This window comes from Schistocerca gregaria, chromosome 4, assembly GCF_023897955.1.
Source record: "Schistocerca gregaria isolate iqSchGreg1 chromosome 4, iqSchGreg1.2, whole genome shotgun sequence".
Classification (NCBI taxonomy): domain Eukaryota; kingdom Metazoa; phylum Arthropoda; class Insecta; order Orthoptera; family Acrididae; genus Schistocerca; species Schistocerca gregaria.
The window spans coordinates 745,866,823-745,892,298 of NC_064923.1; the positions used below are offsets into that span (position 1 = coordinate 745,866,823).

The 25,476-nt window shown below is 42.2% G+C and overlaps 1 protein-coding gene across 2 annotated transcripts in view; it reads left to right on the plus strand.

Moving 5' to 3' along the window:
- LOC126266892 (nitric oxide synthase, salivary gland-like) overlaps positions 1-25,476 on the plus strand; it is a 143,473-nt gene that overhangs the window by 12,626 nt on the left and 105,371 nt on the right. Inside the window, exons 1-10 of one of the 2 annotated variants that reach the window (XM_049971559.1) lie at positions 1,424-1,512; positions 4,145-4,325; positions 11,852-12,014; positions 12,500-12,591; positions 13,534-13,675; positions 15,179-15,318; positions 17,839-18,013; positions 18,642-18,743; positions 19,457-19,651; positions 24,916-25,010. In XM_049971559.1, the coding sequence (XP_049827516.1) occupies positions 4,294-4,325; positions 11,852-12,014; positions 12,500-12,591; positions 13,534-13,675; positions 15,179-15,318; positions 17,839-18,013; positions 18,642-18,743; positions 19,457-19,651; positions 24,916-25,010 (1,136 nt within the window). In that variant the 5' untranslated portion in view covers positions 1,424-1,512; positions 4,145-4,293. Of the gene's footprint in view, positions 1-1,372; positions 1,513-4,144; positions 4,326-11,851; positions 12,015-12,499; positions 12,592-13,533; positions 13,676-15,178; positions 15,319-17,838; positions 18,014-18,641; positions 18,744-19,456; positions 19,652-24,915; positions 25,011-25,476 lie in introns of those variants that run through there. The other variant, XM_049971558.1, reaches the window with a different exon arrangement.

The following is a 25,476-nucleotide window of genomic DNA, read 5'->3' on the forward strand; positions in this document are numbered from 1 at the left end:
TGCGGCCGGCAAACACGCCGAAGATCTGACAGATTTGTGCGAGCATGTAGCGATCATGACAGACGCCTCGCCCAACAACTCACCATAGTTTTGATCATTGCCAGGTATCCGTAAACATTTTGTAAGCGCCTTTGAATATCTGCGATGCTCTGTTTTTTCATCAAAAGAAACTCAATGACAGCTCTCTGCTTGGAACGCACCTCCGTTAGGGACGCCATTGTGAAGGCTACGTATACCGCCGGCACCTATCGGAACTTGATGAGACTGAAGAGCTGAAGCGGGAATATTCCATCATGTGCCACAAGAAATTCCGCACTCTTTCAACCGAAACTGGGCGAGAAAAAAAAATGTTGCATTCCTTATTGAACGCCTCCAATTTAAATTATTTCAGTTTTTTTTAAAAATATTGGAAACCATGCTTCGGAGAGGTAGTAACCACTGATACCTGGTACTGTGCAGGCAGTATCTCAATTAGTCAGGCAATGAAAAAATCGCTATGAAAAAACTGGACAGAATTATGTCACACACCCACTTTTCAACACGGATTTCTTCTTTTCTATCTTCTTTTCCATCTTCTTTGCCTGGAGTTTAGAGCTCTAGGGACAACGTGTAGTTAGTCACCCAATGGATTAATTTTTCGTTGTCTATTTCCTTTCTTGTTTTCCAACACATTTTCGATATTTCAATTTTTCCCTCCTATCTTCTGTCCAGCAGCCGTCTCTGTATTTCCAATTTTCCGGAAAAAAATTAAATTTTCTATCGAAATTCGCTTCGTAACCTTCTATGTATGAGTCTTTAGTTGCACCCAACTATTCTTTATTTCTTGGAACTACCCTCTCTTTCCTAATCTTGCAAACGTATTTAACAATTCGTTAAACTGAGTCTACCGAACTCCAACATCACGACATGACCAAACAATTGATTCACACCTCTTGACATTTGCGGAAATCTTTCACTGTTTTCATTCTCGTGGAGGTATTTATTTTTTCCGAACATACATTCACTTTCCTCTGTTGACCATTGTAGTTTTTTTAAAACATTTATTTATGTGACTGCTTGCTCCAAATCCCATACCGCACAGTATATTCACAAAATGAGAGCGTAAATAATTTGATTCACATTTAATGGGGCTACGTAAAATTTCGTCTCGAGCACGCCGTTTGATAACTGAACTATTTTTCTGATATCAAGTTCGGCAACCGTGACTAGAATCCTTGCTACTGTCGTTCGTAATGATTAAGACCCCTCTGAGTATCACCCGATTGCAGCTGCAGTATATTTATTATAAGGTTCTGCATAAGTATTTTTTATGCTGTGTAGTACTGTCTGACGAAGCTAAACTACAGTTTTGTTTTCGTATCTTGTGTTTCAGTCGTCTCAGTGTGGACAGAAAGCGTGTCTTGGCAGTGTTGTGGCTCTACCGGGAGGAGACGCGAAAGCGCCGAGGGCGAGAGAGGATATACTCAAACATGCCAACGATTTCCTCGAGCAGTACTACTCGTCGATGCGCCGGTAAGGCTGCACATGGTTAAGATTTGCGTTGGGCACTTCCAAACTGTGTCCAGCAAGCACAGAATTATTCATTTCAACACCTATTCGGAATGTTTGGTCATAGCAAAACAGATAAACCACCAAATTTTTCCAAACTACAGCAGTCTGCACTTGCGCACCACCTGTTAAATTGTAAACAGTCACATGTTGACACAGACTAAGATACCCAGGTATATTTCACTGCAATTAAATTAACGATTAACAGTGAGTATCCGTGTATTAAAATCTGTTATTTAAAACTCAGGTAATGGAGGTGGAAAATCCTATTAAGATTGACTGGTCGTTCAGAAAGACTGCTGCTTAAATTTTATGTCGACCCTTATACAGGTAACTTTGCTTCACTGCGTATCACTGGAGAACAGTTTTCATTGTAATAAAAAGAAGATCCAAATTGTGCTATTTTTTAGGTCAAGGAAGGAAAATCGCATCAGAGGGGCAAGATAATAAGGTGCGTCCGCTATCGACGACGGCTCTGTTAGTAGCAGATCTGGTCGCAAAAAGCATCCTACCTTCATTCAGTATCATCATGGTTAACAAACACTTATAAGAGAAGGTGGAGCGGGAAAGAAAGGAATAGAAAAGGGAGCGGAGGGATCACTGCTGTCAGCTGCACTGGGATATAACGCGGAATCGACGGCGACCAATGAAAATGTGTACTGGACCGGAAATCGAACCGGGGATCTCCTGCTTACAAGCCAAGTGCGTTAACCACTGCGCCATCCGGGACACAGTGTTATCGCAATTGCGGCACGCCTCAGGGCCGATCCACACTCCCATCGATCGCCACCTATCTGCAGCCCCTGTCCATTTCCCCCACATTCGCTCTTCCACGATTCTTACAGGAAGTTGGACGTATTTGTGCATCCGCACTGTTAGAAGGAGTATTCACTGCCCAGCTAGGCCTATCAAATTATATGAATGTGTGGCGTCTGTTCTTTCGGACAGAGAGTTTTATGAAAGAAATGCAAAGGGGGAAACACATCTTTCATCTTATTTTCTCCATGTCTTCCTGTTAACTAGCAGTTTTGTCACCGGAGTTTGAGTCTTCTCAAAAAGCCATATTGGCCTTCTTTAGGGAAATATTCCAGTCCTCACCGAGTTATAAAGACGAGAACTTAAGAGTGTGCATATCGAACAGCTTTCTTCCGCATTCGCCCATTTGACAGCCGAGATTTTTGTTCTAAAGTACCTTCAGCCTTAATTGTAAGTCAGAATAATCGACAGGGTCAAGATCGTCACATTGAAAAGGCTCAGAAATTCTAAATGTTCCTCCTGGATCAGGCTTTCCTTTCCCTTAATGAATCAGTCTGGGTCGATACTGGATGTTTCTTTCAGTGTGAGTTGATTCAATATACGTGCGAAACATCTTCAGATCTCATGTAATGCTATGAATTAGTAGAAATTATCTGGATGGACATCAAAATGCATGAAAAGGGGATGGACACAAATAGGATTGGAGGTAGACGTATTGTCGATAACGAGACCATTGGACTCAGGCCACTACTTCAACTAGAATGGATGGTAGAAGAGAATCAGCCGTAGCCTTGTTTAAGAAATGATCGCAGCAGTCGTATTAAATGATTCACATAGAGCCTATATTATAGCTGACGGAAACCCAGTCCCTCAATAATTGTTTAGATAAGAACCAGAGAGGGAGTGGGAGGAATTGCGACAAGCACCCACCAGACATTACAGCGTCTACATTGCTTCAAGAGAGCAACTTTCTCGTGAAAGAATTTCTCAGACGAACTTCTTACGCAGGTCTGTGACAATTCGTTACGTGTTAAAATGGCAGCAAGTAATTTATGGCTATCGTACTTTCAAGATTAGCCGCCATATTGTCATCCATAAGACGAAACTACGGTGGTAACACGTATGTGTTCCAAGCAGGCTTTGCAATTAGGAGACTATAAAGGCACCTTATACCACGGAGAGCAGCCCTCCATGTATCAACAGTCAACCCTTGCTTTTGAGGCGTCTACAAGAAATTAACGACGTAGGGCTTCCAGGGATACATCTACTGCGAATAAATCGAGAAAAATATTGGTCGGGTGAGAGCACACTGTAGCGAATGTAAAACAACACAGATCAGTGAAGCAGAGATTATTACATAAGCTCTCTCGATTAACGGTACACTCATAATTAACGACTCATGTGAGTCTAACGCAACTGCTGACGTCAAGACACATGATACACCTCTGGCCGTAATTTCGAACACAATCATTACCGAAACCCGTCAGTATTAACGAGTAAAAGTCCACCTGGATGACAAGGAACTTCCTTTACCACGTCTGAAGAGAGCGTTACATTATCATAAAAAATTATAAAAAGGGGATTTATCTGAATACCTTGTCTTTTATTCAGATCAAATGTTTTTACAGTCATACTCCTCTGCAAAGGTCCATGAAGGACTAGAATATTTCCTATTAAGGCCAGAATAGTGTACTTCAGAATGACTGGATCTATGGGACATCTCTGGTGACAAAACTGTCTACGATCTACTCCGCATCCCTTTAAGACAAAGATACGACGCTTTTTAGGCTAACGACTCGAACACCTAATAAAGAAACGTTTAAAAAGTAATTTCTTGCAGTTAACAGCCACGTGGTTACCTCGAGAAGATCCTGATGAAGACCTGGAACCAGACATAGAGACTTGATCAGGTCCCACGTAGAAAGAAGAGGAACGTGCAGTGGTTAGGAATAGAAACGAGAAAGAAGTTGAAGAGAAGAAGATGGACCAATGTATTTGATGCAACGACGCGGGATACAGACGTATGTACTTACATATGTACGTAGGTTTACTGCATGTATATACCGTTTTCAAGAACTCTGCACTGTTGCTACAACAGCAATGTCGGAAAGATAACAAAGAAGCAGAGAATGGATTTATGCCTCATAATAAAACCTGACCATAATCGTAAAACCGTAAGCAACACAGCGAGTCACGTTACATTTGTTCCACTAATACAATTGATTTTTTCTTCAATTACAATTTCTACGCGTCTGCGTGTGATTTGTAGAATGTAGTAAAATAATTGCAAAGACAACTGCATATAAAAAGAATTCTGTCTCTTTCTTGGATAGATTCACCAGTGAAACATTACTTTCAGCCAAGAAATGATCATTTCTCCTGGCGGCTAATGTACGACGGATTTCGCGACATGGTGCCTTACATTTGCTTTATCCTCGATCTTAACTTGACTGTATGCTTCTGTGGAACACATAAACAGGATCGTGCCGACTGATTACCAGCCTAGGTCGATGAAATTACCACAGACAAATTTTAAAGTGAAAACCATTTGGAACGATGAGGAACAAAGAAATAACTGCAAAACAAATGTATCGTGTCACTGATCTGCAAGACAAGAAGCAATTTTGAATTACAGAAATTAGACCTATGAAAAAATTAGTAATTATGACGGAGTCACAACAATCAGTAGCACATCGCGAAGAATTTTTTGAACACAGTGACGTGCGATTTGGTTCAAATGGCTCTGAGCACTATGGGACTTAACTGCAGTGGTCATGAGTCCCCTAGAACTTAGAACTACTTAAACCTAACTAACCTAAGGACATCACACACATCCATGCCCGAGGCAGGATTCGAACCTGCGACCGTAGCGTTCGCTCGGCTCCAGACTGTAGCGCCTAGAACCGCTCGGCCACTCCTGCCGGCGACGTGCGATTTAGTTTTGTAATTAGTATTTAGTAACTTTTGGGATATTGGTCGTGAAAATACTGCAACTCTCTGTTACTGGAATTTACTGCACATAGTGAAACCTACACATAAGTAGTACGTATGATGGTTCATTAAAAGACGGATGGAAATACCAGGTTGTTGTTGTGGTCTTCAGTCCTGAGACTGGTTTGATGCAGCTCTCCATGCTACTCTATCCTGTGCAAGCTTCTTCATCTCCCAGTACCCACTGCAACCCACATCCTTCTGAATCTGCTTAGTGTAGTCATCTCTTGGTCTCCCTCTACGATTTTTACCATCTACGCTGCCCTCCAATACTAAATTGGTGATCCCTTGATGCCTCAGAACATGTCCTACCAACCGATCCCTTCTTCTGGTCAAGTTGTGCCACAAACTTCTCTTCTCCGCAATCCTATTCAATACTTCCTCATTAGTTATGTGATCTACCCATCTAATCTTCAGCATTCTTCTGTAGCACCACATTTCGAAACCTTCTATTCTCTTCTTGTCCAAACTATTTATCGTCCATGTTTCACTTCCATACATGGCTACACTCCTTACAAATACTTTCAGAAACGACTTCCTCACACTTAAATCTATACCCGATGTTAACAAATTTCTCTTCTTCAGAAACGCTTTCCTTGCCATTGCCAGTCTACATTTTATATCCTCTCTACTTCGACCATCATCAGTTATTTTGCTCCCAAAATAGCAAACCTCCTTTAATACTTTAAGTGTCTTATTACGTAATCTAATACCCTCAGCATCATCCGACTTAATTCGACTACATTCCATTATCCTCGTTTTGCTTTTGTTAATGTTCATCTTATATCCTCCTTTCAAGACACTGTCCATTCCGTTCAACTGCTCTTCCAAGTCCTTTGCAGTCTCTGACAAAATTACGATGTCATCGGCGAACCTCAAAGTATTTATTTCTTCTCCATGGATTTTAATACCTACTCCAAATTTTTCTTTTGTTTCCTTTACTGCTTGCTCAATATACAGATTGAATAACATCAGGGAGAGGCTACAACCCTGTCTCACTCCCTTCCCAACCACTGCTTCCCTTTCATGTTCCTCGACTCTTATGACTGCCATCTGCTTTCTGTACAAGTTGTAAATAGCCTTTTGCTCCCTGTATTTTATTCCTGCCACTTTCAGAATTTGAAAGAGAGTATTCGAGTCAACACTGCCAAGAGCTTGCTCTAAGTCTACAACTGCTAGTAACGTAGGTTTGCCCTTCCTTAATCTAGCTTCTAAGATAAGTCGTAGGGTCAGTATTGCCTCACGTGTTCCAACATTTCTACGGAATCCAAACTGATCTTCCCCGAGGTCGGCTTCTACTAGTTTTTCCATTCGTCTGCAAAGAATTCGCGTTAGTATTTTGCAGCTGTGACTCATTAAACTGATAGTTCGGTAATTTTCGCATCTGTCGGCACCTGCTTTCTTTGGGATTGGAATTATTATATTCTTCTTGAAGTCTGAGGGTATTTCGCCTGTCTCATACATCTTGCTAACCAGATGGTAGAGTTCTGTCAGGAGTGGCTCTCCCAAGGCCATCAGTAGTTCCAATGGATTGTTGTCTACTCCGGGGGCCTTGTTTCGGCTCAGGTCTTTCAGTGCTCTGTCAAACTCTAAACGCAGTATCGTATCTCCCATTTCATCTTCATCTACGTCCTCTTCCATTTCCATAATATTATCCTCAGGTACATCGCCCTTGTATAGACCCTCTATATACTCCTTCCACCTTTCTGCTTTCCCTTTTTTGCTTAGAACTGGGTTTCCATCTGAGCTCTTGATGTTCATACAAGTGGTTCTCTTTTCTCCAAAGGTCTCTTTAATTTTCCTGTAGGCAGTATATATCTTACCCCTAGTGAGATAAGCCTCTACATCCTTACATTTGTCCTCTAGCCATCCCTGCTTAGCCATTTTGCACTTCCTGTCGATCTCATTTTTGAGACGTCTATATTCCTTTTTGCCTGCTTCATTTACTGCATTTTTATTTTTCTCCTTTCATCAATTAAATTCAATATTTCTTTTGCTACCCAAGGATTTCTACTAACCCCCGTCTTTTTACCTACTTGATCCTCTGCTGCCTTCATTACTTCATCCCTCAAAGCTATCCATTCTTCTTCTACTGTATTTCTTTCCCCCATTCCTGTCAATTGCTCCCTTATGCTCTCTCTGAAACTCTGTACAACCTCTGGTTCTTTTAGTTTATCCATGACCCATCTCCTTAAATTCCCACCTTTTTGCAGTTTCTTCAGTTTTAATCTACAGGTCATAACCAATAGATTGTGGTCAGAGTCCACATCTGCCCCTAGAAATGTCTTACAACTTAAAACCTGGTTCCCAAATATGTCTTACCATTATATAATCTGATACCTTTTAGTATCTCCAGGCTTCATCCATGTATACAGCCTTCTTTTATGATTCTTGAACCAAGTGTTACCTATGATTAAGTCGTGCTCTGTACAAAATTCTACCAGGCGGCTTCCTCTTTCATTTCTTTGCCCCAGTCCATATTCACCTACTACGTTTCCTTCTCTCCCTTTTCCTACTACCGAATTCCACTCACCCATGACTATTAAATTTTCATCTTCATTCACTATCTGAGTAATTTCTTTTATCTCATCATACATTTCTTCAATTTCTTCATCATCTGAAGAGCTAGTTGGGATACAAACTTGTACTACTGTAGTAGGTGTGGGCTTCGTATCTATCTTGGGCACAATAATGCGTTCACTATGCTGTTTGTAGTAGCTTACCCGCATTCCTATTTTCCTATTCATTATTAAACCTACTCCTTCATTACCCCTATTTGATTTTGTGTTTATAGCCCTGTAGTCACCTGACCAGAAGTCTTGTTCCTCCTGCCACCGAACTTCACTAATTCCCACTATATCTAACTTTAACCTGTCCATTTCCCTTTTTAAATTTTCTAACCTACCTGCCCGATTAAGGGATCTGACATTCCACGCTCCGATCCGTAGAACGCCAGTTTTCTTTCTCCTGATAACGACATCGTCTTGAATAGTCCCCGCCCGTAGTTCCGAATGGGGGACTATTTTACCTCCGGAATATTTTACGCCATCATCCTTTAATCATACAGTAAAGCTGCATGCCCTCGGGAAAAATTACAGCCGTAGTTTCCCCTTGCTTTCAGCCGTTCGCAGTACCAGCACAGCAAAAGGCCGTTTTGGTTATTGTTACAAAGCCAGATCAGTCAATCATCCAGACTGTTGCCCCTGCAACTGTTGAAAAGGCTGCTGCCCCTCTTCAGGAACCACACGTTTGTCTGGCCTCTCAACAGATACCCCTCCGTTGTGGTTGCACCTACGGTACGGCTATCTGTATCCCTGAGGCACGCAAGCCTCCTCACCAACGGCAAGGTCCATGGTTCATGGGGGGAATACCAGGTTAACTGGTAAGTAATAATGTCAAGTAAGATGTAAATTCAGCAATATTGCTACCAAAGGATGTATTTTTTAGGTGGAAATGTCTGTAAATCAAATGGATCGAAAAGAACATCCCAACCAGAAAGGTAAGGAATTAAGACATCCAACCGGAAGTCACTGTTTTACAAATGTTCCAACACGTTCTTCCCCGCAGTTAAAACTATTTGTGCATTTCCATTACTGGATCGAGCAACTGTTTTGCTGTTACACAAAATGTCCCTGGATTTTACTTAGATTTCTGTTCTATCGTGACTAAACCTTAGTACGATAGTGCAAAAAATTAAGATCTCAAACAATAAGAATTTATACTGGAAATGAGTAGTGAGTTGTTGCCTTCATATTCATATATTAGTCTCATTTTCAGACCAACTGGTAAAGTAACATGCACTAAAATTTTGAAATGACTTTATTAGTACGTTGATCCGTTGCATCTGACGTGATTAAGAGAAAACTAGACTTTTGCCGTCTACAGGCATTAAAATAAATCACCGATGCAAGATGAAAGTTTGTGTCGGAATGGGACTCGAATCCGGGTGCTCCTCTTCTCTAGAACGGTTTCCTTAATTTCCTCTGCCACCCGGACGCACTTGCGGCTAATCTAAATTCTCAACCTGTCACGCGCAAGTAGCGCTCCTGTCCATAGGCTCTGTGCTCGAGGACCTGAAGGAATGAAATATACTTCCGAGAACAGAGAACTTTCATGGGCAGAAGTGGCTGAAACGCCGAAGAGTTCGGTGGCCGTGGGGTACAATTTTTCTGCGGTTTTTTATTCCGAGGTCTCCATAAAAAATAGTGATGATGAGGATGTTATTTCTTGGGCAGCTTCCAAGATCCCCCCTCACTATGACGAACACAGCAAAGATAGGAAACTACAGTAGGTAACTTTAGTCGAAATAAATTCTCCCTGAGTTTAGTTTCTATGACAGCATTTGCTATTTAATATTCAACAAGGGTATTTATTATTTTTATATTATTTTCTGCCATTTACCTTTGAACTGCTACCTAGTGACTATGACAGGTCGTGGTTTCACAGTATTAAACTGTACATGAACATAAAACGAAGCTTACTAGGTTTCTTTAGCATTTTAACAAAGTTGCAGCCGTATGTAGTTGTAAACATATAACTAATTAGCAAACGGAAATTTTTAAAATTAACACTTTATGTATTAAGAAGACACGAAAGAGTTTCGATCTATAGAATGCTACAAGTGATGCTATCTTGCAGGGGCAACCTCAGAAAGACAGAGGGCCCGTCGCTCCTGGACAGCCACCGCCCCGCCTCCCACTACTCGCTATCCTAGGGCGAGTACCTCAGCCTCTCGCCCACAGATGCCGTGACCCTGCATCTACACTAGGTTCTGTTCTACTCGACACACTGTGCTGTCCTCCATTTCTTCATTTATCTTACCATATAATACTACTGCCTAATGTACACTTGTTTTTGTGACACTTACGTCACTGTCGCCAGTCGCGTTTAACCAAGAGTGTATTTATAGTTTTACTAGTCTAGGTTCTTTAGACTTCCACCATGTGTGAAAGGGTAACTAGAAGGTAAATAATTTCCGACCCCGGCAAATGTTTGTCGGCAGGACTTTTGCTTAGTGAGTTTGTTTGACAGGTGTAGAGTGTGTTTCAAGGTCTTTGCGACGAACATTAATAGATGATAGATAACATTATGGGGAACAAGTTTTGTTAGAGCACAAATGTTCGCTGATGCTTCCCAGCTTTAATATTCGCCGGTCCTGAGACGATGAGATTTTACCTACCTAGCTGGATCCACAAACCAGGTCTGTACCACGCTAGTTACACCAGTAAACTGAGTGATTTTCCACTACAACACCATAACAATGAGTGTCTCTAAGCGGAGAATGATATTTTAGAAGCCTACCATGACAGGCGATACATACTGGATACTAACGCCACAGAGTGCCACCGCCCTGTAGCAGGGGCATAACCAGTCTTAAACGAGTGCTAGCCTCGCAGCAAGCTCCGGCGAACACTTTGTCGCGAACGACGTGATCTATCAGCCCTAGACGTTTGTGGCAAAGTGTTCGAAATACCCCGTAGGACATGGCTTCCATAGAGGACTACTGGCACTTCACAATCGCTAACAGGATACAAACAGTATCGACTTAAAATGACGGCTTTGATTCCTTCTATCTCAAGCTGCCAGTATGGTCCAGCGATGAATTTTTTCTCAAACACGAACGTCGTAGCGCTGATTTAAATTCAGCGTCATAAGCAAACAGATGTTGAGCTATTGGCGCAGGCAAATTTCATGTCTTCCAAACGCCTTAACGAAAAGGGCAGCATTAAATCCTCGTTGATGGGTTGAACAAAACTAGAGATGTAATGTTGTGTTTAAAACACAGAAATCGCTTTTGTGTAGCGTGCATTTCTCATACGTCATTTTGTTAGTCACCCTACGTCACGAACTATGCTGTTCTTTCAACAGACAACTACCGCTTGTTTCATTTCCCAGCTGATCTAGTTACAGGTGTCGAATATGTTCAGTTTAAACTTAATTCTAAACTACAGACTTACTTCCTCTTCACGACTATAAACCAGACAGTTATGATATCACGGTCTTCTTCTCTCAAAAAAATAATTAAGTCGAGAAATCACGACCCTTGAGAAATATCCCACTGATTACCTCAAATTCGCCCAACTGAAGGACGCGCCAGTTCCATACATAACCTGGAGAGGTGTCCTTGATTTATTGCTTCCTCATTGTCTGGAACTTTACGACTGGAGCTTTGCGACGGTCTGTATGACAACAAGTGATATATATTTGATACAAACAACAGTGATTTGCAGTCGTAGTAAATCTCGCGGTTTATGAGGTGACCATGGGATACTCGTAGAAGCCGCCAAACAAACAGACTAAGTAAGTTACGGCCGCGCAGTGCAAACGATACATAACACATGAATGTTCAGAAAACAAATACCAGGAAAAGCGAAGGCCAACACTGACAACGCGACACATTTTTTATTTTTTTTATTTTTTTATGTATTATATATTACAATTCCTCCTACGTTTCAGATACCTCGCAAAATGCAACGAGAATGTCTTGTGAATAGCTTTATATCAACTTTCGGATGAAAAATCGTACTAACTATCATTTTCATTAATGCTGTTTTAGGGCAGACAGTCAGGAGTACAGGACTCGTTTGGAGAAAGTGCAGCACGAGGTGGCAGCTATAGGGACTTACCGGCTGACGAGTGATGAGCTAGCGTACGGAGCCAAGCTCGCCTGGAGAAACTCAGTGCGCTGTATTGGTCGCATACAGTGGGCAAACTTACAGGTGAGGAGTCTACACACGAGCAGTTCTAAAATCGTCGCGACTGTCGGGAGTTTATATCTTGCACTTTACATGTTATTATGGGTTAGCGGGAGTACACAGATGTGGCTCATAAGTATTAGACTCGTGTCGTGAAACTTCTCACCCACGTAGCAGCATTTATTTAATTTTTACAATGTTGTAGTTATTCAGCTGGATTGAGTATTTTTCTGCCGTCGCTACTTTTCCTTTTTCTATACCTCTTAATTTCGCATTGTATCTGAACAGCTATTCACCTTTCACATTTCACTTTTGTATAATGTTGCTCTCCAGATGTTCAGTAATAGAAACATCTTTCTCTATTTAAGGCTCAAGTTCAAACAAGGAAATTTCCTCTCTGGGAAATAAATGTCTACATATTTTAACAACTGTGATTCTTTTCGACATATTTTATGATACTTTGTAGAAATTATCTCGATACTGATTGTTAATCTCTTACATATCGTTAGGTTTTCGACTGCCGACACGTGACGACAGCCAAGGGAATGTTTGAAGCACTCTGCAAGCACATAGAGTTTAGCACAAACAACGGGAATATAAAGTGAGTATATATCATATCCCTGTATGCTACTGTAGAATCAGGATTGTGATAAAAATGGATTATCATACAAATCACCAGCGGCATATAATAACCACTTATTAAATCTTCTATTTCTCGGTTCCTCACAATGTGGAAAAGACGCTGAAACCACGAATTAAGAAGTAAAATAGTACAACAATTCTTCAATAGCGATACATCAGCTTGTTTTTATTGGTATAATACAACTTTTTGGGACCCATACACTACTTTCACTGACTAAATCTACGTCTCTGTTTTGCTCAAGTCTGATAACGTAAAAGATTTATACTAAAATACGGTACCTCATTTATCTGTGTATTGTATATGCCTGGTGGGTTTATTGGGAACTAGTCTCTCCAGGCAAAAACTACAGGAGTAGCAATTAATAAACAGTAAAGTTATTTCAGTTCACAGGACCCAAGTCCGAGTAGACGGAGGCTGGGCTCTCGGAACAACACTAGTTTGACAGGCGAGTGGCGGAGGGTTCATAAATGGTGAAACGGTATCCTCATAATTCTACACGTTTCAAATGTATTGATTTTAAATATTCAGAAACGAAAAAAATATATATAGTAAGCCACTCTCTATTAATAGAAAAAGTCTGATTGTGGTAGGGATCTCGAGAAAATTAAACGCAACTGTCAATTTTAAAATGGAAATGAAAACGGTAGAATTTTCACACCCAACGTCAAAATAAGAAGTCTAAGTTAGAAGTAAATACTCCCATCTTTTTATTGTTATTTTCTTATTATTGAAAAACATCCTGTTACTGTGACACGTAACACTGCACCGTAGCCCCCCCAAAATTACGAGTAACTATTCGAAAGGGAGAGTCTCCTAAGTTGCTCTTATTTGGAGTCGGTTCACTCAATACGGTTAGCAACAGGTAGTTCATGTTGTCGGATGTGGTTCCTTCTCTTGCAGGTCTGCGATAACTGTGTTCCCCCAGCGCACGGACGGGAAGCATGACTACAGGGTCTGGAACAACCAGTTGATCAATTTTGCTGGATACAAGAATGAAGACGGGAGCGTCACAGGAGACCCCGTCAATGTGGAGTTCACAGAGGTACTCAACTGATTTTCCACTCACTATAAACCAGTCTCCTGACAGTAAGGATAGTACAAATAGATGCTGATACACACAGATTTCATTGTTTACAAGGATGTATACTCGGTCACTTTTCTTTTATAATCATGGTGTCTATTTTCTTAAGTTATAAAACTCCCTGCCAATAAGTTGCATTTATCATTCTTCAGCCGTGAAGGAAACAGCATTATTGTATGTGAATGTGCTTGAACGATAAAACATAATAGGTTCTGAGTCGTGTGCAAAATACATCGCAACACAAAGTTTCCAAGGTAGAAAACCATTACTCAGTATAGGATTTGCATAAACGTTTCTTCATTTTAACGAATCCGTTACGACAAACGAAAATTTGTGCCGAAATGGAATCATTTAGGCCGTCCGAGTACGTCTCCAGGACGGACTAAAATTTTCAATATTGCTGGTTGTACGAACACTACCTACAGCCACATATACCAGTGTGGCCGAGCGGTTCTAGGCGCTTCAGGCCGCAACCGCGCGACCTTTACGGTCGCACGTTCGAATCCTGCGTCGGGCATGGATGTGTGTGATGTCCTTAGGTTAGTTAGGTTTAAGTAGTTCTAAGTTCTAGGGTACTGATAACCTCAGATGTTGAGTCCCATAGTGCTCAGAGCCATTTGAACCATTTTTGAACAGCCAGATATACTCGTATGGCGTTTGCGAGAACAGCACCATGTAACAATACAAACGACGACGACGACGACTTTTTCGAGGATCGTAGCTTACCTTCTATAATGACATATATCTGCTGGACTGAATGGAATCAATTAGGATCGAGTTTGTTATTACATTGTATAGTCAGCATTTCTCAAGGTTTTTCATTGCGTTTCTTCATGTCGTTGTATTTAGCTGATTTCATCTTCTATGATTACGTTCTTTTACTTTCAATGAATTTTTTCAACATACGTATACCTTTATGGTGTGCCAAGGAAGGTCCTGTGGTGCAATGTTCTGGTGTAACAGGTACGACTCCATAACAGTAAAACTTTACCCAGTCTTGAAATAGTGCTCAAATACCCAAATGACTAAGGTAAATGTTCGCGAAAAGCATGTATTTAATTGGCTTCGGAAATTGGTCTGGCACAAATTACACTGCAAGTTCACTGTTTGTGAACGGATATTGTTGTCGTTTCCTGTCACTGAATTTATTACCTTTGTTCCCACACATTTCATTTCAGTGAATGCAATTACATTTTTGAAAAGTAATTTTCAGGTCAGTAAGATTTTCATATTCATTTGATCGATATACGTTGTCCAATAAAGTAATTTGTCATTGCTTGCATTATTAGTCGGAAAAAATTAAATTTGATTAACTATTAAACTTTCACAATATAGGATCGAATAAATTGTTCAGGAATCTTCATGTCATACATAATGTGTTAGCGCGTTCTCTGATTCTCTTTATTTTACTGGAGAAACTACTCCAACTCGCTGGTAGAGGCGTTAGTAAATAAATTTTGGCAGGTGTGCCTAAAGCTGGGATGGAAGAGTCCACGCACGAACTTCGACGTTCTGCCACTGGTGCTGTCTGCAAATGGAGAGGATCCAGAGATCTTTGACATCCCACCAGAGCTGGTCCTGCGGGTACCACTCTCACATCCAACGTGAGTATCCAATCGGTTCATTGCTTCTTCACTTTAAATGTGAGGTTTCATTAAACATCAGACATCCTGATACGAAAAAAAAAAAACAGATTTTAATCTCTCTTTCGCGTCAGTCTTCTCAAATGTTATGTATAACCTCTACGAAGACAGAGACATAGAGAGAGAAAGAGGCATGGAGAGACAAAGAGAAACGAACAGAGAGAGAGAGAGAGAGAGAGAGAGAGAGACCTCAATCACTTCATGTAAATGCAAGGATGATACTTTTGGTAAGCACATAGCAGATTTCCTTTACCATCCTTTCGTAATCATAGCTTCTGTTCCGTTTCTTACGACCCCGTCGTCAACGCTACCTTAAAGGCCAAACTTTCTTTTTCGAAAACATTATTTCTGGACGGACTGTTCCATGACAGTAAAACCTAGTGAAGTCAATCGAAGTATGAAAGATCGTAAAGTCAAAATAGTAGCCTTGCACCTCATTTTAAATATCAGCAACAAATCGAAGAAATAGTTCTTCGTATAATTTTAGTTGTACAAAGGCATTCACAAACAAACGCAACATTTTCGCCAATGAAAAAATGTTACTTGTATTTTCAGTATTTGACGAAACACATAAAACGATACATATCTCTCTCACATGATAATACACACCTGGAAATGGAAAAAAGAACACATTGACACCGGTGTGTCAGACCCACCATACTTGCTCCGGACACTGCGAGATGGCTGTACAAGCAATGATCACACGCACGGCGCAGCGGACACACCAGGAACCGCGGTGTTGGCCGTCGAATGGCGCTAGCCGCGCAGCATTTGTGCACCGCCGCCGTCAGTGTCAACCAGTTTGCCGTGGCATACGGAGTTCCATCGCAGTCTTTAACACTGGTAGCATGCCGCGACAGCGTGGACGTGAACCGTATGTGAAGTTGACGGACTTTGAGCGAGGGCGTATAGTGGGCATGCGGGAGGCCGGGTGGACGTACCGCCGAATTGCTCAACACGTGGGGCGTGAGGTCTCCACAGTACATCGATGTTGTCGCCAGTGGTCGGCGGAAGGTGCACGTGCCCGTCGACCTGGCACCGGACCGCAGCGACGCACGGATGCACGCCAAGACCGTAGGATCCTATGCAGTGCCGTAGGGGACCGCACCGCCAATTCCCAGCAAATTAGGGACACTAGTGCTCCTGGGGTATCGGCGAGGACCATTCGCAACCGTCTCCATGAAGCTGGGCTACGGTCCCGCACACCGTTAGGCCGTCTTCCGCTCACGCCCCAACATCGTGCAGCCCGCCTCCAGTGGTGTCGCGACAGGCGTGAATGGAGGGACGAATGGAGACGTGTCGTCTTCAGCGATGAGAGTCGCTTCTGCCTTGGTGCCAATGATGGTCGTATGCGTGTTTGGCGCCGTGCAGGTGAGCTCCACAATCAGGACTACATACGACCAAGGCACACAGGGCCAACACCCGGCATCATGGTGTGGGGAGCGATCTCCTACACTGGCCGTACACCTCTGGTGATCGTCGAGGGGACACTGAATAGTGCACGGTACATCCAAACCGTCATCGAACCCATCGTTCTACCATTCCTAGACCGGCAAGGGAACTTGCTGTTCCAACAGGACAATGCACGTCTGCATGTATCCCGTGCCACCCAACGTGCTCTAGAAGGTGTAAGTCAACTACCCTGGCCAGCAAGATCTCCGGATCCGTCCCCCATTGAGCATGTTTGGTACTGGATGAAGCGTTGTCTCACGCGGTCTGCACGTCCAGCACGAACTCTGGTCCAACTGAGGCGCCAGGTGGAAGTGGCATGGCAAGCCGTTCCACAGGACTACATCCAGCATCTCTACGATCGTCTCCATGGGAGAATAGCAGCCTGCATTGCTGCGAAAGGTGGATGGATATACACTGTACTAGTGCCGACATTGTGCATGCTCTGTTGCCTGTGTCTATGTGCCTGTGGTTCTGTCAGTGTGATCATGTGATGTATCTGACTCCAGGAATGTGTCAATAAAGTTTCCCCTTCCTGGGACAATGAATTCACGGTGTTCTTATTTCAATTTCCGGGAGTGTATGATGGCGTTAATATACTTATTCCTGCTGAGACAAAAATAAAACAAGCTTATTTATGTCAGCAAAGTTTCATGCACTAAACTCGCTTGAATAGTCGCCCCTGTTTGGTGTAGCCTAAGTGAAGTATAGGCCAGGAGAGAAAGGTGGTACAATCCTCTGTTTTGTTTCAAGAATAAAGTAACTGAGTTATTCACTTGTTCACGGTAAGTGAACGATGGAATAATAAGGAATAATCTTTTACTTCAAGTATTAGTGCCTAATCTCTTCTCCGAAAAATAAGGATGGACTAACAACGAAATAATACATGCTGGACATACTGCAGCTTGAGCAGTCTCAAACAGCGTTATAGTCCTTGCAGGCATACTCTCTGAATGGTGAGATTGTCAATCTGCTTTTTGTCTCTCGTGTTATTCTTCAACGTAGTAATGTGTTGTTTAATTCACATGACAGGTATGACTGGTTCAAGGAGCTGGGTCTGCAGTGGTTCGCGCTGCCAGCAGTGTCGGGAATGATGTTTGACTGTGGAGGAATCGAATTCACCGCTGCTCCTTTCAACGGCTGGTACATGAGCACGGAAATTGGTTGTCGCAATCTCTGTGATGCTCACAGATACAATATGCTTGAGGTAAGGCTTTCTTTGACAACACGACTGAGATAACTCATTTATGTCTTTGTGCACACACATATCCTCAGGAAAAAAAGGTGGTTTCTCAGAATGAATGCAGTGAGTACACCAGGTTGCGCTTGTTACATAACCGATCACTTAAGGATACCTATGTTTTTAAATAATAAGACAGGAACACATACGTTTCTTAAATTTTTTTGTACTCCTTCTCCTAATCTATTTCTGTTTCGCGTACTTCATTTATATTGCTTCTTCCTGGTCAGGATCCTTGACGTTATTTATTAGCACTCTCATTGTGGCATTCACTAGTATACCGCGGTCTTCGGTTCATTAATTTCTCATTCTGTGTTATCTTCCTTTCAGGCGCAGTCGCTACTATCTTAACCACTTTTTTCTTTTGTAATTTATGCTTCAGGTGATTTTATGTACAGACTTGCAGACGTTATGTTCGCTCGCCTCATTTTCTACTCACAAATATTTATTGTTCGATAAAACATCTGCGAGCAGTCCAAAAAAATTTTTTCGTTTTCCCAGAGAAAATCAAACCATTCTCTGATCTCTCTAAAAGCCACTTCATCCACGCAGCAACATCAGAATAATAGACTGCACAAGACTGTTTATGTTTCAGACGGTAGCCACACGAATGGGTTTGGATACGCGCACTGCAGTTACGTTATGGAAGGACAAGGCGCTAGTAGAAGTCAATGTTGCCGTATTGCACAGCTTTCAGGTAAGACACAAATCCTGCAGCTCTGTAGACATTTTATGATGACACAGAAAGAAAACAATTTTATACTTGGCAAGGTCGGCTTGTGGTGATTTTTCTTTCTTTGGAAGTGGGAGAGGGGGGCAGGTGTATACGTAGGAGATCAACTGCAACTCTTCTCAATGGTACTAGAACCTCTGCAGCGCGAGTATTGCCGTCGTGTGCAAAATATTCTCGCGTTGACAAATACCATGCTGGGGATGAGATGGAGGTATTACTGGCATGAGCAGATGCAAGTCAGCACCAATAATGTTTATTAGTCCATAGCCTCCATACTGTGTTTTGCATCACCAACGTGTCACCAACATGATCATGATGCTATAACAATCTGTGTGTCCTGGGATTCGTCCTTAGATTTAGAAGTTGTGTCCTGGTTTATCTGCAAAGATAATTTTTTTCCGTTGTTCGATGACACAGTGACCATTCTTCACGAATTTCAAGTGATTTACAAAACGATTTGGGAATTTATTGCACGTATCTTGTTACATCGCTGCTCAAGTGAAGCTAACTTTTGGTTAATTACAGCGCATACAAAGACATCTTCTCACTCACTCGTGGTCTGAAAAAAATTAAAAAAAGTGGCAACAGACCAAAACAATATAGAAAAACAAACTCTTTTGTAATTGTACCATTTTCCTGACTAGATGTGTCACTAAAATATTGTCTCCTTCTTACAGTTGAAATCGGTGACGATTGTGGACCATCATACAGCTTCTGAGAGTTTCATGAAGCACTACAAGAACGAAATGCGACTGCGCAAGGGATGTCCAGCTGACTGGGTGTGGATTGTGCCACCCATCTCAGGGTCTGTGTGCCCTGTGTACCACCAAGAGATGGCGATGTACCTGCTTAAGCCCTCCTACGATTACCAGGTGAGACTGTGCAGTTTTCGAGCTTTTATTAACTCAATGTTGACATCAATTTATTCTACATAATCAATGAGCGATATCCGTTAGTCATAACTATTTTTATATAGTTACTGTGAGAGCACAGAGGTGTAATAATTACTTGAATGGCTACAACTCATTGTTTCAATTTCATCGCCCATTTTTACAAAAGTTTCATATTTAGGTTTTGTAAGCCAGTCCTGAGTAGTACAGACCTGGTTGCTGCTGAGAAGGATACGCGTGAAAGGAATACGCCAGCAAGTTAATTACATCTCCATTGTGAAAGTGACTGAGATGCTGAGGTGTTGGTGACGTAAATATGTTAAATCTCTCACCTATTCGGCACACTGATACTTTGGGAACAATATTGGTCAGATTCTTCAGTTGTGTATATATGTTATCATTCACTGCTTCGTACACAGTTTAGTGTATTAATTCATGTCCTGTTTGTATAAATGCAGAAATGCTTTTCTTTTGTCACAATATACGTTTCGTCTGACTCAGTTACAATATTCCCATGAGTTGGGTTTCCGTCCCTTGTTTGCAGTGTGGACGTGATGTCTCTACGCACACTTCACATGAATGTTCCCCATGACATCAATCTTGTAAGTGGAAGTTGAAGAGGGGCCACAAATGGCGAACAATGAAACAACATAAACCTCACAGTGACGTCTATTAGTAGGTCAATACTTTTCTGATGGCCAATATAACAGATCAACTGCAGCCGGAAGAGAGCTCCCTGCCAAACACCACGCATGCGTTCTTCTGAGCCTCTAGCCTATTTCTCACAACTAATGGAAACACGATGCGATTTTCTTCATTGAAAAAAATTACTCGTAAACAGGCCAGATTTCCTTGATACAACTTGAAAAGTTTTAATAGCATCCCAGCCCTAAAAGAAGCAATATGTGCAAAACAATAAATCTGGAACAACACCGCGTCCATCTTCTCACTCCGACTGTGCTGTCACGACAATGCTTTTCTAAGTACGTTGCGCACGAAACTTGCAGTCACCTCTTCTGTTGATTTACTTCAGTTAAATCCATTATCTGATAATGAAAAATTCCTTTCACATTTCTGTTACTGAAGCTTTGTCAGTAAGCACTGTAATACATCTGCCAACATTGATTCGCTGGAAATTTCACAGGAACTAATCACATAGGTTCCAGTTAACAGATAATATAGACATGTATTTCTTGAGTCAGGTAGGTGCAACATTTCTACAGTTGCTCTGGAGATATACCAGACATTTTATTCCTCCACAGAAAGACTGTAAACTGTTTTGCAACATGTGACCAAACATAATACTTTTTAATCTAATGCCTGGACAAAAGTTATGTGGCACATCATCCTTACAACCTGGCAAATGTACATTGTCGGAAAAGGAAATTAGTACACCTGGAAAGACAACGTTGATTTTGATCAGATGAGAGCATATGCCGCCTGAGGAGGGGGGGGGGGGGGCGAGGTATAGTAGATGTACTGATAATGGATTCAACGTTGTCCGCCACAACAGATAGCGTAGTGGTATAGCTACCAAAGCGCCATCTGTGTTTACCGTTTAATTGGGAATGTTCACAGCCTGAAGGGTCAGTATGCTGCAGTCGTGTGAAGCGAGCAGGCAAATATGCCAAGGAGACTCATTTGTGCTTCTTACAGCTAAATGAGCGAGTCTGAAAAGGGAAAATTGTGGCCTTCTAAGCAGCGGTGTGGTCCAATCGGAGAATTACCACATAAGTTGGACGAGATGCATCAGTTGTGCAACTATGCTGGTATCAGTTGTCATGAGAACATTCTGACACCCATAGACAAGACTCTGGCTGTCCACGCAGCACAGACGCCCGCCAGGTTCGTCGTATAACAAGGGCAGCAATGGCAGATCGTACAGCTACCACAGCACAGATAAGAGAGCTTGTGAGCCCTGACATGTCGACAAAAACGGTTTCGAACCGGTTATTAGCAATAGGACTGCGGGCAAGGACACCTCTAGCCCGTCTTCCACTCACGCATCGACGTGCACAACACGACTGGTGCCGTCAAAGGATCACTTGAAAGACTGAACGGCACGCCGTGGTCTTCAGCGATGTAGGTAGATTCTGTCTGGACGCAAGTGATAGTTGTTCATGCGTGCGACATAAACCTGGTGAGCACTGTCTCGTAGAGTGATTTCGTTAAGGACACACTGGTCCAACCCCAGCCTTTTGACCTGGGGTGTGATAAGCTACAACTCTCGTTCACCTATGGTGTATCTGGAGGGGACGCTAACCAGCGCTCAGTACGTGAACAATGTTGTTAGACCCGTTCTTTTGCCGTTCTTGCAACAGTAAGGTAATGTGTTTTCCAACAAAACAGTGCTCGCCCACATTTTGTCCGTGAGACTAAACGTATTCCGCAAGACGTGCAGCAACTGCCCTGACCAACACGATCTCCAGACTTGTCTCCAATCGATAACGTGCGGGGTACGATGGAACGATAAGTGACTCATGCGATTCGTCAGTCAACAACTCTTATAGAACTACGTGAACAGGTTGGGCAGGCGTGGCATAACGTATCCCTGGGTAGTACTCGCCGTCTGTACGATCGATTGGATGTCAGAGTCAGCACCTGCATTGCTGCCTATGGAGGCTGCGCCACAGACTAATATGTCTGTTTCAGGATGGGTGCCTGGTACCTAAGAACCGCTTGTGCTATTAATCTGCAAATGTAATCATCTCATGTGTTCCATGAGCACTGTTACAACAATAAATCTTGAGCGAATTGAAAACCTCTAAAACGGAGTATTACTTTCTTTCCAGCAGTATAACAGGAACCAAACAAAATCAATAATTACTTCGTTTCCCAATCCAAGGGTGAAGCAAAAACTCTATAAGAGTGTATCTCTCCACAAGCCAGGGCCAAACAATAGACATTCTATATACGGAGAAATTAAGACTTTTCATATTTTTTGGAGCATGCTACCAGGTACTTTAAATTTTAGAAAGTAAAACAAATTCCAAGTCAGTTTACTACACTACTGGCCATTAAAATTGCTACAATAAGAACAAATGCAGATGATAAACGGGTATTCATTGGACAAATATATTATACTAGAACTGACATGTGAATACATTTTCACACAATTTGGGTGCATAGATTCTGAAAAATCAGTACCCAGAACAACCACCTCTGGCCAAAATAACGGCCTTGGTACGCCTGGGCATTGAGTCCAACATAGCTTGGATGGAGTGTACAGGTACAGCTGCCCATGCAGCTTCAACACGATACCACAGTTCATCAAGAGTAGTGACTGGCGTATTGTGACGAGCTAGTTGCTCGGCCACCATTGACCATACTTTTCAATTGGTGAGACATCTGGAGAATGTGCTGGCCATGGCAGCAGTCGAACATTTTCTGTATCCAGAAAGGCCCGTACAGGACCTGCAACATGTGGTCGTGCATTATCCTGCTGAAATGTAGGGTTTCGCAGGGATCGGATGAAGGGTAGAGCCACGGGTCGTAACACATCTGAAATGTAACGTCCACTGTTCAAAATGCCGTCAATGCGAACAAGAGGTGACGGAGATGTGTAATCAATTGCACCCCATACCATCATGCCGGGTGATACGCCAGTATGACGATGACAAATAAACGCTTCCAATGTGCGTTCACCGCGATGTCGCCAAACACGGATGCGACCATCATGATGCTGTAAACAGAACCTGAATTCATCCGAGAAAATGAAGTTTTGCCATTCGTGCACCCAGGATCGTCGTTGAGTACACCATCGTAGGCGCTCCTGTCTGTGATGCAGCGTCAAGGGTAGCCGCAGCCATGGTCTCCGAGCTGATAGTCCATGCTGTCTTGCAAACGTCCCCATCTGTTGACTCAGGGATCGAGACGTGGCTGCACGATCCGTTACGGTCATGCAGATAAGATGCCTGTCATCTCAACTGCTAGTGATACGAGACCGTTGGGATCGAGCACGGCGTTCCGTATTACCCTTTTGAACCCACCGATTTCATATTCTGCTAACAGTCATTGGATCTCGACCAACGCGAGCAGCAATGTCGCGATACGATAAACCGCAATCGCTATAGGCTACAATCCGACCTTTATCAAAGTCGGAAACGTGATGATACGCATTCCTCCTCCTTACACGAGGCATCACAACAACGTTTCACTAGGCAACGCCGGTCAACTGCTGTTTATGTATGAGAAATCGGTTGGAAACTTTCCTCATGTCAGCACGTTTAGGTGTCGCCTCCGGCTCCAACTTTGTGTGAATGCTCTGAAAAGCTAATCATTTGCATATCACTGCATCTTCTTCCTGTCGGTTAAATTTCGCGTCTTTAGCACGTCATCTTCGTGGTGCAACAATTTTAATGGCCAGTAGTGTATTTAAGTAACAATAAAACTGAGATGTACGTAGATGGTTCGTGAATTATCAGCACAAAGAACGTTCCTTTCGACGTATCTCATTTTGTTTGTGTATAGTGGTTGCAATTAACTGATACTGTGGGAGCTTCCGTGCAATCAAAAAGGTTGAGTAACAAGTAAAATGTGAAATGCGTTATTTCCTTTTCTCTGTAATTCACAAGGTCGTTCTGAAACGTAGTTTTCCCTTTTGAAAATGCGATAAAATGATTTTAACACATAGGTCCTTTGGCCTTCCATAGGCTCAGTTGCTATCTTTAATCACTGTTTACGAGTAAATGAATCAGTCATCTGATGAATAGTCGAATTTCAGAATGTCAGTGAAATAGAGGCATAATTAGAAGCTCTGGTTGAGTAATATTGCTAGTATAACAGCCAGATGGGGCATCGCAACTCTTTGAGAGAGAAATAAATCCATGATTTTATAGTATAGGGCGTAAACAAAGAACTATTCTACGAAGCACTACTAATCATCAATGTCAGTAACAGCGTCAGTGCCCTGAAGTACCAAGTTATAAGTAGAAAAATTGTATGTATACTGATCGTAAAACTGCGACGTCATGTATGAGATAAATCGTGCGTTCGTAGTTTTCCATCAAAATACTGTTGAATACATCGTTTGTAGTATATGGGCGCTTAAGTTTCAGTCGCCAGTTTCTACCACATCTGTTTCTGCAAGCTTAACTAATCACCCATTATGGATGAATTCAGTTTCTTCCTTCTGTTCAGCGGACCAATCTTTTTTATGACTCTGCCGACATCTATCGGCAACAGAATTCTTGGGTTGCAAGAGCAATTATTCGTCATTGACCTGAACTCGTGCTTGACTGTTGCAGGATCCTGCTTGGAAGTCACACGTGTGGAAGAGTTGTACTTATAACAGAATAATGAGCAAGCCATCTCGAAGATTTAATTTCAAACAAATTGCCAGGTGAGTTCAGACGACATCAACATTAACATTCGTGATAGCGAGCATAAGTCCACCTAGATAAGTAAGTACTATTAATAATTTCTGTAAAGATGGCAAGATGACTATAAATCAAGCTGCACTTCTGACTGAAAACGGGTATCAAAATTTAGCAAAGTAATATACCACAAATAAAACGATTTTCATTTGTGGTAAACCAAGTCTCGTTTATTCAGAACAAGCAACAGCTCCCGTTACTTTCAGAGCGTACAAAAATGTGTGTGAAATCCTATGGGATTTAACTGCTAAGGTCACCAGTCCCTAAGCTTACACACTACTTAACCTAAATTATCCTAAGGACAAACACACACACACACACACACCCATGCCCGAGGGAGGACTCGAACCTCCGCCAGAACCAGCCGAACAGTCCATGACTGCAGCGCCTCAGACCGCTCGGGTAAATCCCGCGCGGCTCAGAGCGTACAGC